Source organism: Rhodnius prolixus, unplaced genomic scaffold, assembly GCF_049639745.1.
Source record: "Rhodnius prolixus isolate KJV_2025 unplaced genomic scaffold, Rpr scaffold_6, whole genome shotgun sequence".
Classification (NCBI taxonomy): Eukaryota; Metazoa; Arthropoda; class Insecta; order Hemiptera; family Reduviidae; genus Rhodnius; species Rhodnius prolixus.
Window position 1 is genome coordinate 34,293,418 of NW_027411634.1, and position 19,186 is coordinate 34,312,603.

Sequence of the window (19,186 nt, forward strand, 5' to 3'; positions counted from 1 at the left end):
AATGAGAAGACTCTCAGAAGTCGTTCGCCATGACCTGGGCGATTTTCTGATTGAGGACTTAGAGCGGTTTCTTAATTCCTAAGAAAGGAATGGCTTTCCTAGAGGCAAAACTTATTATGGAACCTCTAGTAATTTGTTGTTTTTTTTTAAGTAAACATGCACATTATCGAGTGAATATAAAGAAAGAGCAACCAAGTTGATCACTTTGGCTAAAAGGTGTGTCCATGACTCAGGAGCTTTCCAAGTCAATGTATGAATCCACTCTGACTGAAGACTTCAGGCAATCTGCAGGGCTCAGACAAGAAGAAGCTCCAGTCTTCCAAAAGCAGAGTTTTTTTGCCTGCATCAAGATTAGGAAGAGAAATCCGGCTCTGAGTAAATTGTAATTGTTGGATTCTGTAGAACAAAATGCCTAATGACAGGCATCCAAAAAAAAAACAAGTTGCTCGATGAAGGGTTAGTTCACTGAACGACCTGAAGAGAGAAGGGGGCCCCGTGTTTTCCCTTCAAGAAAGAGTTTAACGAAAGAGGAACTTTAACATAAGATGACTTACGGAATCACATCCAAGCGTCTAAACGTAAACCATTTCTTTTATCCTTTATACTTCAAGTTACTGCTTCTTTACTAGTATTTCACTCCAAAAGTTTGGTTTACGCAAACATAATGGAATGTAGCCCATTGCTGTTACCTTATTTGTCGTTTACATCAACCTATCACATTCATTCCCACTCACTGCAACGTACAAGAAAGACTTCCGGAGTATCTACAGGGGAGCCATGTAAATCCATATTAGGGAAATGCAATACACAAAAAACAATCTAAAGAAACAAATAAAGAGAACAAAATCTTAGTAAATTGGTTCAGCACAGATGTTATGTTTTTATTTCAATTTAATCCACCATTATTGACAAAGTTAACTGACAGTGATTTTAATTACGAGGTGGCTGTACACCTTACAAATGTCAGCAACAATGAAACTTACCTCTAAGTTACCCTTTATTTTTCTATTACACTTTCAACCTCCACAAGGATTGTGTTCGTTGTAAACTCTACTTGGTAAAATAATAGTGGATAAAGTTGTTGTTCCTAACTTCCTATTGTCTTAGATTTCCTGCTCACTAATGAGTTTTACAACTAAGAATTTTCTTTTTAATATTTCTAAATAAATTAATAATAAAATAAGAATGCTGGTAATTTTAGAAAAAATCTACAAACCAATAATTACAAATAAGATAAAAATTTAAATTACAAGAAAAAAGAATTTATTCATCAAGGTGAGTGCGAAGTTTGGCAGAGAACTGCGTAAAAAACAGGGGAATGTATTCCCTGGAATCCCACAAGAAGATCCTAGGTTTGAATCCAACTGCTGTCCCTTAGTTTATCACTAACTGCCCAGTAATAGTCGCAAAGTCGTTAATGACCCAAAGCAATAAGAAAATGCCACAGAAAACCTATAAATTATCTGGTTAATAATAAAAGAAAACCAAATTCTGGAAAAAGGGGAAAGAATAGTTTGCAAAGAGAAATGAATAATTTTCACAAAAGAAATTTTAAAGATAATTAACTTATAAGCTGAGAAATTGCTAATTTTCTGATCAATAAAAAGCTTCACTTAGAAAAAGTGGATTGACTAATTCATGAAGGCTAAAAAATCAATATCTTTCTGACCAAAATGGATACGCTACGCTCATACCACTTCTAACAAGGCCAATCCAGATCATAACTGAACTATCAAGGAAAAGGAAATTATTTTAAAATAGGATCTTAATAATGGGGGACCTCTACAATTGGAACGCCTCAAGATATTTATTATATTTAAGTTGACTTACGTATAACAATATCTAGTTAAAACACTTTCCAGCTCGATGAAGCCATATGGCATCACTAGTTTAAAATGTATTATTTCATGTTTAATATTGGCCAAATTGATACAATTGGCAGCATCATTTTAGTTTTCTTTCATGCCTGTTGAGGCAGCACAAGTCGTGATTTTTTACATTTTTGTCTGCATTTGTTTTGCATTTTTTCTGTACAATAATTCGGTCCGAAAAGGGGTTAATAAAAACGTTATTATTGCTTTATTTTAAAGGGCATGATGCACTCGAATTAGTGCTAGGTTCATGCGCCTGACCATGCTTTGACAGAAATAGAGGAGAGGATATCCTATATTTGACCTGACTACAATGTAATCACTAGTTTGAGCCCTGTGGTACGTAGCAAGGCCAAAGAAATAATTACTCAAAAACGACGGGCGACAAAACCCTGGATCCAGTAATAAAGGAAAAGCATCGAATATAATTGCGTACGGGATGATTAAAAAAAGATCGTTGGAAACGTTGAAAGAAGGAAACGGAAGTGAAGAAGAAAAAAATATTTTTGCAATACGTGGCTTCACATTGTAATATCCAAGCGCACATTAAAATTACAACAATTCATCAGTCTATAACGTGTGCTGCAAATGAAACAATCAAAATTTGAACTAATGCTATAAATTCTTATTGATTTAATCACCTATAAATTCTATTGAAGGATTCATCAATGTTATTCTACTAGCAAATAAAATCGCAATTTATTTTAAAATTTTAGGTAAACAAAAGGTACGCAGCAAGCGCTGTAAAATTTGTTTCCATCCCGTGGTTGTTCTTTAGATCTAATTAATTATTGTATATAATGCTTCTGATTATTTATTTAAACATGTTCAAAGCTTCCTATAGGATAGGATTGAGCGTGAACAGTTTTTTTGGGTACAAAATAGAAGCATTGCTTTGATGTGCTTTTAATGTTATTTTTCAGGATAAAAATGTAAATTTAATCTAATCCATTATCTTATATTATGTGCTCAACAAATAAAGAAAGTCCTCAACGTTCATGAAGTACCTATCAAGGCAAATAGTTACCTCAAATACGGCTACCTTCGGAAAGAGTAGGATAGGCGAGTTGTACACCGCGTGAATCCGCCAATACTTTCGTCAATAACGGCTATCCTGTGCTCTAGCGTCTCAACGTTCATGATCAAGGCAAAGAGTTGGGTCAGCTTCCTGTATATACGGCTACCTTCGGAAAGAGTAGGACAGGCGAGTTGTACACCGCGTGAATCCGCGAATACTTTCGTTAATAACGGCTATCCTGTGCTCTAGCGTCTCAACGTTCATGATCAAGGCAAATAGTTGGGTCAGCTTCCTGCATATACGGCTACTTTCGGAAACAGTGGGACAGGCGAGTTGTACACCACGTGAATCCGCCAATACTTTCGTCAATAACGGCTATCCTGTGCTCTAGCGTCTCAACGTTCATGATCAAGGCAAATAGTTGGGTCAGCTTCCTGTATATACGGCTACCTTCGGAAAGAGTAGGACAGGCGAGTTGTACACCACGTGAATCCGCCAATACTTTCGTCAATAACGGCTATCCTGTGCTCTAGCGTCTCAACGTTCATGATCAAGGCAAATAGTTGGGTCAGCTTCCTGTATATACGGCTACCTTCGGAAAGAGTAGGACAGGCGAGTTGTACACCACGTGAATCCGCCAATACTTTCGTCAATAACGGCTATCCTGTGCTCTAGCGTCTCAACGTTCATGATCAAGGCAAATAGTTGGGTCAGCTTCCTGTATATACGGCTACCTTCGGAAAGAGTAGGACAGGCGAGTTGTACACCACGTGAATCCGCCAATACATTCGTCAATAACGGCTATCCTGTGCTCTAGCGTCTCAACGTTCATGATCAAGGCAAAGAGTTGGGTCAGCTTCCTGCATATACGGCTACCTTCGGAAAGAGTGGGACAGGCGAGTTGTACACCGCGTGAATCCGCCAATACTTTCGTCAATAACGGCTATCCTGTGCTCTAGCGTCTCAACGTTCATGATCAAGGCAAATAGTTGGGTCAGCTTCCTGCATATACGGCTACCTTCGGAAAGAGTAGGACAGGCGAGTTGTACACCGCGTGAATCCGCCAATACTTTCGTCAATAACGGCTATCCTGTGCTCTAGCGTCTCAACGTTCATGATCAAGGCAAATAGTTGGGTCAGCTTCCTGTATATACGGCTACCTTCGGAAAGAGTAGGACAGGCGAGTTGTACACCACGTGAATCCGCCAATACTTTCGTCAATAACGGCTATCCTGTGCTCTAGCGTCTCAACGTTCATGATCAAGGCAAAGAGTTGGGTCAGCTTCCTGCATATACGGCTACCTTCGGAAAGAGTGGGACAGGCGAGTTGTACACCGCGTGAATCCGCCAATACTTTCGTCAATAACGGCTATCCTGTGCTCTAGCGTCTCAACGTTCATGATCAAGGCAAAGAGTTGGGTCAGCTTCCTGCATATACGGCTACCTTCGGAAAGAGTGGGACAGGCGAGTTGTACACCGCGTGAATCCGCCAATACTTTCGTCAATAACGGCTATCCTGTGCTCTAGCGTCTCAACGTTCATGATCAAGGCAAATAGTTGGGTCAGCTTCCTGTATATACGGCTACCTTCGGAAAGAGTAGGACAGGCGAGTTGTACACCACGTGAATCCGCCAATACTTTCGTCAATAACGGCTATCCTGTGCTCTAGCGTCTCAACGTTCATGATCAAGGCAAAGAGTTGGGTCAGCTTCCTGCATATACGGCTACCTTCGGAAAGAGTGGGACAGGCGAGTTGTACACCACGTGAATCCGCCAATACTTTCGTCAATAACGGCTATCCTGTGCTCTAGCGTCTCAACGTTCATGATCAAGGCAAAGAGAAAGCTTCCTGCATATACGGCTACCTTCGGAAAGAGTAGGACAGGCGAGTTGTACACCGCGTGAATCCGCCAATACTTTCGTCAATAACGGCTATCCTGTGCTCTAGCGTCTCAACGTTCATGATCAAGGCAAAGAGAAAGCTTCCTGCATATACGGCTACCTTCGGAAAGAGTAGGACAGGCGAGTTGTACACCACGTGAATCCGCCAATACTTTCGTCAATAACGGCTATCCTGTGCTCTAGCGTCTCAACGTTCATGATCAAGGCAAATAGTTGGGTCAGCTTCCTGTATATACGGCTACCTTCGGAAAGAGTAGGACAGGCGAGTTGTACACCACGTGAATCCGCCAATACTTTCGTAAATAACGGCTATCCTGTGCTCTAGCGTCTCAACGTTCATGATCAAGGCAAATAGTTGGGTCAGCTTCCTGTATATACGGCTACCTTCGGAAAGAGTAGGACAGGCGAGTTGTACACCACGTGAATCCGCCAATACTTTCGTCAATAACGGCTATCCTGTGCTCTAGCGTCTCAACGTTCATGATCAAGGCAAAGAGTTGGGTCAGCTTCCTGCATATACGGCTACCTTCGGAAAGAGTAGGACAGGCGAGTTGTACACCGCGTGAATCCGCCAATACTTTCGTCAATAACGGCTATCCTGTGCTCTAGCGTCTCAACGTTCATGATCAAGGCAAAGAGTTGGGTCAGCTTCCTGTATATACGGCTACCTTCGGAAAGAGTAGGACAGGCGAGTTGTACACCACGTGAATCCGCGAATACTTTCGTCAATAACGGCTATCCTGTGCTCTAGCGTCTCAACGTTCATGATCAAGGCAAATAGTTGGGTCAGCTTCCTGTATATACGGCTACCTTCGGAAAGAGTAGGACAGGCGAGTTGTACACCACGTGAATCCGCCAATACTTTCGTCAATAACGGCTATCCTGTGCTCTAGCGTCTCAACGTTCATGATCAAGGCAAATAGTTGGGTCAGCTTCCTGTATATACGGCTACCTTCGGAAAGAGTAGGACAGGCGAGTTGTACACCACGTGAATCCGCCAATACTTTCGTCAATAACGGCTATCCTGTGCTCTAGCGTCTCAACGTTCATGATCAAGGCAAAGAGAAAGCTTCCTGCATATACGGCTACCTTCGGAAAGAGTAGGACAGGCGAGTTGTACACCGCGTGAATCCGCCAATACTTTCGTCAATAACGGCTATCCTGTGCTCTAGCGTCTCAACGTTCATGATCAAGGCAAAGAGAAAGCTTCCTGCATATACGGCTACCTTCGGAAAGAGTAGGACAGGCGAGTTGTACACCGCGTGAATCCGCCAATACTTTCGTCAATAACGGCTATCCTGTGCTCTAGCGTCTCAACGTTCATGATCAATGCAAATAGTTGGGTCAGCTTCCTGTATATACGGCTACCTTCGGAAAGAGTAGGACAGGCGAGTTGTACACCACGTGAATCCGCCAATACTTTCGTCAATAACGGCTATCCTGTGCTCTAGCGTCTCAACGTTCATGATCAAGGCAAATAGTTTGGTCAGCTTCCTGTATATACGGCTACCTTCGGAAAGAGTAGGACAGGCGAGTTGTACACCACGTGAATCCGCCAATACTTTCGTCAATAACGGCTATCCTGTGCTCTAGCGTCTCAACGTTCATGATCAAGGCAAAGAGTTGGGTCAGCTTCCTGCATATACGGCTACCTTCGGAAAGAGTGGGACAGGCGAGTTGTACACCGCGTGAATCCGCCAATACTTTCGTCAATAACGGCTATCCTGTGCTCTAGCGTCTCAACGTTCATGATCAAGGCAAATAGTTGGGTCAGCTTCCTGCATATACGGCTACCTTCGGAAAGAGTGGGACAGGCGAGTTGTACACCACGTGAATCCGCCAATACTTTCGTCAATAACGGCTATCCTGTGCTCTAGCGTCTCAACGTTCATGATCAAGGCAAATAGTTGGGTCAGCTTCCTGCATATACGGCTACCTTCGGAAAGAGTGGGACAGGCGAGTTGTACACCACGTGAATCCGCCAATACTTTCGTCAATAACGGCTAGCCTGTGCTCTAGCGTCTCAACGTTCATGATCAAGGCAAAGAGTTGGGTCAGCTTCCTGCATATACGGCTACCTTCGGAAAGAGTGGGACAGGCGAGTTGTACACCACGTGAATCCGCCAATACTTTCGTCAATAACGGCTATCCTGTGCTCTAGCGTCTCAACGTTCATGATCAAGGCAAAGAGTTGGGTCAGCTTCCTGTATATACGGCTACCTTCGGAAAGAGTAGGACAGGCGAGTTGTACACCACGTGAATCCGCGAATACTTTCGTCAATAACGGCTATCCTGTGCTCTAGCGTCTCAACGTTCATGATCAAGGCAAATAGTTGGGTCAGCTTCCTGTATATACGGCTACCTTCGGAAAGAGTAGGACAGGCGAGTTGTACACCACGTGAATCCGCCAATACTTTCGTCAATAACGGCTATCCTGTGCTCTAGCGTCTCAACGTTCATGATCAAGGCAAAGAGTTGGGTCAGCTTCCTGCATATACGGCTACCTTCGGAAAGAGTAGGACAGGCGAGTTGTACACCACGTGAATCCGCCAATACTTTCGTCAATAACGGCTATCCTGTGCTCTAGCGTCTCAACGTTCATGATCAAGGCAAATAGTTGGGTCAGCTTCCTGTATATACGGCTACCTTCGGAAAGAGTAGGACAGGCGAGTTGTACACCGCGTGAATCCGCCAATACTTTCGTCAATAACGGCTATCCTGTGCTCTAGCGTCTCAACGTTCATGATCAAGGCAAAGAGAAAGCTTCCTGCATATACGGCTACCTTCGGAAAGAGTGGGACAGGCGAGTTGTACACCACGTGAATCCGCCAATACTTTCGTCAATAACGGCTATCCTGTGCTCTAGCGTCTCAACGTTCATGATCAAGGCAAAGAGAAAGCTTCCTGCATATACGGCTACCTTCGGATATAATAAGGAAAGACGAGTACACAATGAGTGTTCTCACAGTCATTTTTCAACAGCCTTTTCCAAAGACAATACTTTTCAACAACGCCTATATTTTGGGCCACCTAGAACAAGTAGTCTTTCAAGACTACTGTTCGCATAACTGGCTTCAAGCTAGCAGTACTTGTTGGGTTGGCCATCACCCAGATCGATTTGCTTGTTTCTTGTTGTTACGATGATTTGGCCATCGTGCTGAGATTTGGGAGGCTGATACACTTGTATGGCGATCAAGTCGCTTTTAATTGGTTAAATTATCTTTACTCCAAAGTTATGAGATCAGTACACTATCACTTAATATTTATTAATTACGGTAAATCAGCTTGCAAGTACAGCTATCACCTGATAAAAGAATTTACACCTAATTATACCTGATTTTGTTAGAGCATTGAACTTGATTAAGTAATAAATTACATTGTTTTCATATACCTACTGGTACTCTTTGATCGTTTTTCTGTATGTTTTGGAATATTAGTCTTGTAAGTCTTATTCCTCCATTATTAAAACTGTCCGGTAGGACAGTTGTATAAGGGTTGACCATCAAAAACTGCACGAAAAAGTGTAACGTTGAAAAACACCCAACTTTGACAATTTTTTTCTATTTTTCTATAAAAGATAAAATTCCCAAATTTTCTTTATAATATAGGGCAAATCCTCCTTTATAGCTGTAATTTTTTTGCAACCACCCAGATCTAATAGGTTTCGAGAAAAAAGTTGCCGAAAATGAGCAAAAACGGCTTTTTCAAAAAATGTTCTTGTTCTTGTTCTTCTTCTTCTTCTTCTTCTTGTTGTTACCTTTTTTGTAAACAACGTAGCGCCTAAACGCGTGAACCGATTTTCATGAATGAGGTGTCATTCGATTCGGAATTTTATGTAGATGTGCCTTTTGGGGGTCTCGGCCCTGTACATTGAATGGGAGAGGAGTTAGCCCCCTTTATGTAAGGCCCCCTCCAAAATTATTATTACTAATTACTCTGTAAATCTTGGCCCGATTTTGATAAAATTTGGTAGGATGATAGGGTTAGGGCTCCCCTACCTAACAATAAAGCGACGATCTGCTCTTACACTTGTTAAGGGGAAGTATAGCAATCGTTTCAAATTATCGACACGTGAACCGATTTTCATGAATGAAGTGTCATTCGAATCGAAATTTTGTACAGATTTGTACTTTAAAAGTCTCGACGCTATGCCTCATAAGGAGGGGAGTTCGCCCCACCCAAATAAGGCCCTTTCTGAAACTATTATTACCAATATTTCTACAAAGCTTAGTCCGATTTTGATAAAATTTAGCACGAAGAAGTGATTAAAGCTCCTCTATGTGGCTGTGAAGTGCCATCATGCTCTTACACCTACTAAGAGGAAGTACTGCAATCGTTAAAATTATCAATGAGTGAACCGATTTACATCAATGAATTGTCGTTCGATTCAAAATCTTTGCCTTTTAGGGAGAAGTACTGTAATCGCAGTTTATTTTTCTTGCTCCTCTTAAAAGGAAGTACTGAAATCGCAGTTTAATTTTGCTATTTACGTACAAATACCTTCCTATTTTATTCAAAACGCTTTCTCAAAAAAATGGTTATTGAGGATGGTTTGGGGACCGTAACTATAATCATTCTTTAAAAAGATCTCTCCAGTGGTAGTTACGGTTCCGATTTAACACCTTATCAGGTTATAATGATAGAATACCTTATTCCAAATTTTAAAAAATCTGTAAAGCAGACGTAACTTTGCAAATAGACAAAAAGGAAAATCTATCCAAAAGGTACAAAAATCTCCTTAACAAAAACTTACAGTTTTAAAAGTTAAGTATAAGGGTTTATTAAACGCCAAAAGGTACACAAATCAGCAGTTCCCAACATTTCATTAATACTTCATTGATATAATTTAAGTAATTTTACTGCATTAACTTTTCCTTCACATTTTTTAGAATTTATTAGATGTCACAGACCCTTATGCTGGCCAGTTCATTCATAATATTTTTTTATTATAATTATGATAAAATGAGTGATGAATTATTCTGAGTAGTCACATATACATGCATGTTAAAGTAGAAAAAAACAAAGTTAGAGTCGGCCACTTTTTAAATTTCAATCACGGAGGATTCAAAACAATATTTCAGTCTTAAATTCGTCTTACCGAAATATTCGTGAGCACAAATAACATACATTTAATAACAAGTAGATTATTCAACAATATTTACTCATTTCTCAATTGTAATTTAATTTAGTCCCCCTAATTTTACTTATGGTAAAATACTGGAATAATTAGCTGTCCTAAAAATATGCATATCTTTATTTTCTTTATTTTATATTACATATATATAACATTGTGGGAAGAACACCTAGATTGAGAATGTAATTGAAGAAAACTATATTATTTGCGATAAAGCCAGATTATTTATTACTTATTATTACAAACGTTTGACTACAACATAAAATAACAATTACTTTAATCGAAGAATGAACTTAAACCAATGATTTTTATTTAAAAATAAAAATAAATGCATAAAATTATTGATGTAAAAAAAGTTTATGAATTTTTTAGCCTCTTATTTTTTTTATATTTTTTATAACGTTTTCTTTTTCACCTGTGATTAATAGTTTGATTATTATAGATAAATAGATATTACAGTCAATCTAAGTTAAATGGTGTGCTACTTGAGTAAATATTTTGTAGACGAAAATGGCCAGCATAAGGGTCTGTGACATCTAATAAATTCTAAAAAATGTGAAGGAAAAGTTAATGCAGTAAAATTACTTAAATTATATCAATGAAGTATTAATGAAATGTTGGGAACTGCTGATTTGTGTACCTTTTGGCGTTTAATAAACCCTTATACTTAACTTTTAAAACTGTAAGTTTTTGTTAAGGAGTAACTCATGTTATAACTATAAATTGTCTTTATTTTCAACTGTAAGAATTTCTGATTTTGTTTCTATTTTTAAATTAATGTACACATCCGTTTAAAAGTGTATTTTAATTTGATTTATTATTATTATTTCATTTCTGACTCCTTATTAGGGAAATCACTTATGGGGGTGGACTTTGCCACAACCCCTTATCTAAATTACTATCTATCTCTCGGAGATAAATACTAAATCCAAATAATAACGGGCTGCACGCGGCGATTGGCTGTATTGATCTGCTTAATGGGCAGCAATCAGGAACTTTCGGACGATACGGACCGTATCTAGGAGGACTGCCTTCTGTGCCTCTACAACCAGATCAGTGGATAGGCCCAACTCATTGACAGCAGTCACTATTATAGGCGCAATCGTCGTTTTGTCCAGGTTGTAAATTTCTCTTAGTTCGAAACTAAGGTCCTGGTACTTCCAGATCTTTTCGCCCCTGCTTTTCTGCATGTTATCATCATTGGGTATGGCGTTATCGACGATATGTGCCACTCTATCCTTCCTATCCATAACTAGTATGTCCGGCTTGTTGTTAGCAACACTTCTATCCGTTACTATCTGAGTGTCCCAATATACTTTTGTGTGCACATTCTGCAGCAGCGTCAGCGGGTTATATTTATAATATGGCACTTCTTTCTTCAGCAGACCAAACTTTGAACAAAGTGCTTTATCGATAATTTTTAGCCACATTATTGTGCCTGAGAAGGTACTCCTTCGGCGCAAGTACTGTACATCCTGCAACTATGTGCTGTATGCTTTTCGAAGTGGAGTTGCACATTCTGTATTTATCGTGCACTAGACCCATCTTCCCTTAGAACCCATCTTCGGTACGCCTTCGTAGCTATCACCTGATCCTGCATTGCCATTACGAACCCTTCCGTCTCAGGGAATAGATGGCCTTTTGTGAGCCATTGGCACGAGGCTAAGCTATCAGTTCCTTCTGCAGTAAGAAGGGCATAATACCTGCCATGTAACTGCTTTTGGCCCCATTCATTATTATTATTATTATTATTTGATTTATTATTATTATTATTATCTCTTAAATATGTCGTATAATTTAACCTTATATACAAAAGATGATGACACTTAAAGTTAGCCAAAATTTCCTTAAACTGAATTGTAATTTAAATATATAAATTCCAGGTCAGATGAAATTACCCTTTAGAATACTTCAACTAGTGAATTTGGCTAAGAGATTTTAAAAATCAGATAGTGAGAATAAAATGTTTGTTCAAAGTGTAAATTGGGCTGGCTGGCTGTAGACCACAAAGAAGAAATCCTAGTCTTCTTTACATTTTAATAGTCTAAATAAACTTTACCAATAAATTCAGGCAAACATCCCTCCTCTACCCTATCCCTCTATCTCTCTCTAAAAGGCGAAGATTGCTTTATTTGGTAAACTTTTTCGTTAAAATTATTTTTTTTTGTTTTTCTTAAGCCAGAAAGAGAGATTCTCAGAACGAGATGGAAGCAAAGAAAATTAAATTACAATGAAATTAGTGGTGGAAGAATTTTCCATTTTGTTAAACTACAGCTTCGTTATCCTCAATCCTTTCCGGAAAAAGCTGAAATAATTTCCATTTTCTTATGTCGCTTTTCGCTTTATCCGAATGCAGGAAGTAGGCTAAGCAGTTATCTTCCTTTCTTTCAATTTTCCCCCTATTCAAGATCCACCAGTAGCCATCTCAGGAGTAGTTGGTTATGATGTATTTAAAAGAAAGTTTTGCAGGTATTGACTTGCTTTACCATTCAAAACGGTTTTCTGAATGGAGTATTTATTCAATACCGCATAAATAGAATATGTTAATAGCACTTTCTCTGTTTTTTTTTTAAGATGCGTCATTGTTTTATATTTCCTCTAATTATTTCGGTTTTCCCGTTTTTTCCTGCCCATTGCGAAATATCGAGTGGTTTCGAACGATTTTTCTTTATGAATACCAACTAGAACAAAACGCTGTTGAATGGGCTTGTCAAAAATGTTAAAAAGATCACTCAGTAACGTTGCTTCTAGAAATTCTCGATTTGAAGTTTGTTTGACCATCTTCAATATCTAAAAATGTTACCCAAGAATCATCGTAGAAGAAGGTGGCCCATTTAAAATCGATTCAGGGGATCACAAAGCAACTTATCATTGGATTCCTACTGCTGTTGTGAATTGTTTACAGCGGATTGGAAAAGTGAGAGCGGAAAAAACCGGAAAATTGGGTGCCTCCATGAAGTGAATGATCCTTAAACGTTTGGAGGTTTGTTCTTCATCGCCCTTGCGACAATACGACTCGTCAAATTGTGACTTGCAATGAAAGGAGGGCCATGTACGACAATAGGAAAAGTTCAGGATAGTGCTGCAAAAGACAGGGCTAACAAACCCTTCTAAAAGGGCACAACCAAATGGATATTGATATGGTAGGACGGCTGGTGTCAATTACTACAAAAGAAAAAAAAAATACCAGAATTGGTATTGTCAAGAAATCAACGAAAAGTGTGGGAAATTACCCAGACAAACAGCTAGCATTGATCAACAGAAGTGGTCTGAGCCTATTGATTGGTAACAACCACCTCAAACATTTCACAAATCACCATTCAAAAGTTAAATGATTTGGAGATTGAAGTTCTGCCTAACCTACCGTACATTGCTAAACGATTACCACCTTTTATATCATCTAGATAACTTTCTTGAATGGTAGAATCTTCACCAAAGAAGACCAGTTAAAAGCAACATTCTCTTCCGAAGAATTCATTGAATCTTGAGGAACCAAAATGTTTATTTGAATGGTAAAAATCGATTAGTTTCTAAACTGAACGTGTGTTAGTAGTTACTTGTTCCTCTTTTAATGTGGAGGCACTTTTAGTGGATCTTGTTTTAGCTACAACACTGTTTGCAGTAAAAAAACTTGCGGTGTCTCTTCACTTGATGCATGCCATAAACACAAAGCTTATTTTGCTTAGTGGTTAATCCTGATTAACAAATGTGATGGCAAACAGATGGTACGATGGTAAAGTAGTTCCTCAGGACCTGCGTCACTAACCTAAACAGCACTGCTGTCCTCATGGTCACTCTAGTAACTGACATCTTGACTTGAAGAGATTTATTCTTCACTGTATTTACACACCCAAAAAAAGACCCATCAAATCGTGACTAGCAATGGAAAGTGGGTCCTGTTCATTCAACAGAAAAAGTTCTGAAATTCTGAGAGCTGAAAAAGACAGGGCCCACAATTCCTTGCCAAAAATCTGGGCAACTTAATATAAGCAAAATAGCCTCATAAAACCTCTCCAAAGAATGGGACATTTTTTTTTGTACTAGTGTACTCTCTGATGCTACTAGCGATACGTAATCTCCGGCGCATGGAGACCCATTAAAGATTATACAGGAAAACGACTAAAGGAAAAGTCCCCCTAACTATACATCAAGGAGAGATTTCTCTGGGAGTCCTGCAAAGAATTAGCGAGATATAGCTTCTTTTGGTTAACTAAAAACGTACTCAATGAAAGCACACCAAAACTGAGCTTGCATGATAAGCATGCTTATTTTATGCATTCGAGATGTTTTAGAGAAAAAGCATTATATAAATTTCAATAACCTATTTAAATATTTTTTTTTTCTTTAATTAGTTAGAACTCAATTGAGATTAATGTTTATCTTTTTTTCTTGTCAGACAGCGTTGACCGTTTTGTTTTCCATATTTTTTTGTTATTATCAACTTCTCACCTGCTCACCTCTGGCTTGGTGTACATTGCTGCTTACTTCCGATAACTCTCTTGTACAAGGTTAACGCATTGTGCAGGATGTTCAACACTGACATTGCGTGCACTGATGATAATACTTCTGTAACAGAAAAATAAGATATTATTTTTAAGTAAGCATTTTATAGACTATTGAGTATTAAAAGAAAATAGAAAACAGCTTGTGGTAGCTTAATAATATGTAAGACATCAGTTAAGAACATTTCCCCGCTTTTACTTGCATAACAGAATTTTATTTATATATATATTTTTTATATATTTTGCAACTATAATAGATATAACAAGCAAAAGAGATGAGAGTAAGGAAATGGCGCAAATACACGGGCACGCACATATATGCACTTACATGCAAGTGCGCCAAGAGGCATGAGTGGAGTGAACGACGACCATCCAGTGATGGAAGCCGTTAGTTCGCCTGATTGGCAAGCTAGGAGGTCGGCGTTGTGTTGAGAAGGTCGCGTGGCCACCGCCGCTTTAGTCTGCGTTGAGGATTAGAAGGAAGTGTTGTTGTAGACATGTTGTGGATAAGAGGGTTGTAATGACTGTGTAGATTTGAGTGGAGTTTTGTGTAACGAGATTGGGCTATTTCAGAAACAAGAGGAATATTGAGATCAGAGTGTATAGTATGATTGGAGATGTAGAAGGGAGCGTTAACTATTGTTCTTAGAATTTTTGACAGTAAGATCTGAAGTCGGTTGATGCTCGATTTTTTGGCACTTCTGTAGTGCTGGTATTCCGTACGTCCATATTGGGGCAAGTAGAGCGGTATAGTGATCGTTTGTTCGTCAGGGTCAGCTTTGATCGTCTGTCGAGTAGCCTTTTCAACATTTTATATCTGAGATTGAAGTAAATTCTTTTGAGTCTCGTGTGTGGGTTCCAAGTTAGTCGTTTGTCAAGATGTAACCCGAGATATCGTACTTGGTTAGTGATTGGTATAGAAGTAATGGAAGGAGAGAGGAGGTAGAGTTTTCTTATTTAAGGTGAATACTGTGTATTTAGATTGCAATTCATTCATTTTGATTCTCCACTTTTGCTGCCAAGGCTCGAAAAGATTTAGGTGTGATTGGAGGGCACGGCTTGCTATTACAGGATCTAGATGAGGAGAAAGAATTGCAGTGCATAACAGAATTACCTCACTTTTAGTTTATCAGTGATAATTAGAGATGTAAGAAAATTCCATAATGAGTGAAAAGCGAATAGCAAGAACTCAAGTAAATATGTATATTCAGTTAAGTTTACCGGCCACTTAATCACTGTTACTGAACAGTTCTCTGAGTAAAAGTTCCCTAAATCAACTTACAAAATCAACTCAAGTTCAAATCTAACTTCAATCAAATCAAAGTTCCCTAATCAAGCTAAGGAAAATGTGTCAAATATACACCCTTCCGATACCTACATCTGTGCAATTAAATACAAAAAGGTGTTACAAGGTGTTTTTCTGAGCAAAATCGATTCAGTAAAAAAAAGGTACATTTCTGGTTTGTACTGCAATCATTTCTTCCATATCCAGGACGTGCCTATTTTTATGGAGATGATGTTGGAGAAAGTCGCGGTCTAAGCATGTTACAGCATGGCCCTAGGAAGGCTTGGAAGGAAATTGGAATCAAGAACCCTTTCCCTCGGCAGTGTTTGCTGATTTCTTCAAAGAAACTTTCCCAAGCAATAGCTTTAGGGAGGTTAATTGTTCCTCAGAGATAGTGTTCATAAAATTGAACACCTAAAAGGAATGCAAGGGAAATGATAATTTACTGTGAACAAGCAGGGAGCTGTAGTTACAGAAAGATTGTGAAACCGTTGATATTATATCAGTGAAATCTCACGTTATCATTTCTTTTAGTAATCAATAAAAAAAAGAAGCTGCGGAACAAGTAACTTTTAACTATAACTTTGTTCTAGTAAATTATGTACAAACAATAAGCAGTGAGGAAACATAAAATAAAAGTACTTATCAAGAAAAATGTTTTACCTCAAAAATAATAAAAAAAAAAAACTAGGAATGGCAAGGATAGAGGATAGGGTAGAGGAGTCTCCTGTATGTTACATGAGTAAGAATATAAAACAAGCTGTAGGGAGAATGTCACCATCAAAGGATACAGCATTAAAAATACATAAAAAAAATACATGCACATGTACATATTGTTTTTTATCTTTCTTTCATTTTCATATAAAAGTTATTGTAAAAGTAAAGCAACCTAAAAGCACAGATTTAACCTTTGGCATTTTGTGTTCAGCAAGCACTTTGCTTTTGTTGTAAAAAAACAACAAGCATTAATTTAAACTATAGGAGCTTTAATTGAGAAATAAATGGGGAAAGAATTTACTTATGTTACAAATAAAAGGATATAGGTTTACCTGCGCTTTATGGATTTAGAAAAGGGAGTTTCGCGTCACGGTTCCTTGGTACGAGTCACAAAGAAACCTCTTTGTATACTCGGGCTTTATGAAAGGAAATGTTTTTCTAAAGAACTTGTAGAAGGAATTATTTCCATACGTGCATCACAGGTTTTGTTACAAGAAGACGTAGGGGAGTTCCCCTAATTTCATTATCCTTGATGATGAAATATTGCAAAGGAATTGGAGAACTCGGCCGATGCTGTTCTTTGACTGCTGGAAGTTGTAATAAATATATAAGTTACGCTTTCGCGTGGTGGCGAAAAATGGTAATAAAGAAGATTCAAGTAAAGTTAAATGTTTTGGTCAAATTTAACATAGTTAACAGTACTGGCAAATGAAATGCATGGTTGGTACTAAGGACGGAAGAGTAAAGAGAGTGGAGGAATATCTGCGATCCAGGAAATCTGTGAAAGTTAGGATTTGTCGCAAGATGTCCTAGAAGAAGAAAGAGGATTCGTAGTTAACACATTGCCAAACGCACGAGTTGCAACTGAATATATTGCAACTGAAGGGAACTATAATAATTGGAGTTGATTATAGTCATCGATGTGCGAGAAACTCTCTCTTGCAAAGTGAGCTTACAATGCTTAAGGTATTCCCTGGATTTAATGCTCTGATTTTGATCCATTTATAATTGTAAACAGTTGAAGAGCAAAAGGTGTAAACAGTTACTCCAGACGAAAAAAAAAATTATATATTTGTACAACAGATATTTGAACAGAATGTACTATTCAAATAATTTGGTAGATCATTTGCACATTTACATTTGCAGTATCTTGCGAAGACCTAAAATGACGAAGAAAAAGAAAATAAAAAATCGTATCCACTGTTATAGGCAGAACATTTATGCTGCAACTCTAAGCTACATTTCTTGACGACAAATCGTCATGAATTGTTATTCATGTTCATACAACTTAGTCACGACAGCTGGAACTATATTTTCTCATTAGTTTGAATAAATGCCGCTATATACCATAGGCCTGCATATACTTAAAACCATGTATTCAGTACTCCATTGCGAACGCATTGTCAAACGGGGTAATTTCCCCCGATCGGTCATGCACTGACATTTTACAAAACGGGGGAGATTTTTCCCGAGTGGTCAGCAATGTGTTGATAAAAGAATAAATGAAACGAAATTAACTCATTTCAGCTTTTTGCTTTGAGACCAAAGAAAAATTAGTAGATTTGAAACTTTGAATGTTTGGTCAGCAGAATCAAATGGTAGAATCTATTTTCTATTTGTGATGACCAATAGACCAAAGTTACATTCTATTTTCAACTAAACTGGTCCAACATTTTGATAAGTCTGTACAAGTACCAATCAAAATAGAGTGAGTTTTGACCCGTATGGACAATGGTTTCCATCATTTCCCATTCGACAGATTTATCCCAGTTAATTGATCAACTCCAGCACAGAATCCAGGACAAACCCCATGAGAGTCTGCCAGTTATACGATATTCTATTTTACCTCTCTTAAATGATATTCCATTATTGGGCACATATTGCAAATTGATTAAATTCAATGTCGATTAAAATAAGTTTGAACTATTGCGTAAATTATTGCATATACATTTAAAATGAATTGAATACCCGATCTGTTTTTAGTACGTAGAGAGGGAGAATAGTTATTAACGTCCTGGGGATAGATTCCCAAAAGGCAACTTACACTTAATAAACAAAAAATTTATTGCTGTTGAAATTTCACAAAACAAAATTGATAATTCTAACAAAAGCTGAACTAAATTTTAAACAACATAAAACTGTTTTTTGTAAATAAAAGTTAGCTAAAAATAAAATGAGTGAATTCTAGAATAATCTACTGTCGGCAAATATGAAAGGCTTTCAGCAGTTGGATGTACGATGATGTTACTGGTATCAATTTTGTGTAGTCAGTTCTCGTTAGTTGCGATTTAAACTTAAGTGATGTAAACACAAGCGACTTAGCATGGTACTAGGCGACATACGCTTTGAGAAAAAGAGTAGAACTTATTATCTCCAACCAAATACGTACTTGCTCCTCCTTTTTCGATTTAACCATCGCAGACATAATAGATGACAATGTGAACTGAATTACGAAAACTCTAATTAAATATGATTAAGTATGATCCTGTCCTAGCACACAGAAATCTGCAGTCACATCTCTCCCCATTAGAGCAATGGTTCAAGAAATGAAACTAAGTCTCAAAACATCACCTCCACTATTCGTCGCATTACTCTTCCTCCAGTATTTTATAACCTAACACCTCTACCAGTAGTGAACGTTGCCCGCTAACTTGGGCTTTACTTAAAGACCGAAGACTTTCTTGGAACCCCCATACTAGACTTAAAAGAACAGAACTAAACAGACGCTATCGACTACTTAAAAGACTTTTAGACGAT

General features: G+C 38.2%; 1 protein-coding gene across 4 annotated transcripts in view; it reads right to left on the minus strand.

Moving 5' to 3' along the window:
- LOC141460304 (uncharacterized) overlaps positions 1 to 19,186 on the minus strand; it is a 762,362-nt gene that overhangs the window by 239,374 nt on the left and 503,802 nt on the right. For all 4 annotated transcript variants that reach the window (XM_074140196.1, XM_074140195.1, XM_074140193.1 and 1 more), the window contains one exon: positions 14,383 to 14,491. In XM_074140196.1, the coding sequence (XP_073996297.1) occupies positions 14,383 to 14,491 (109 nt within the window). The remainder of the gene's footprint in view (positions 1 to 14,382; positions 14,492 to 19,186) is intronic.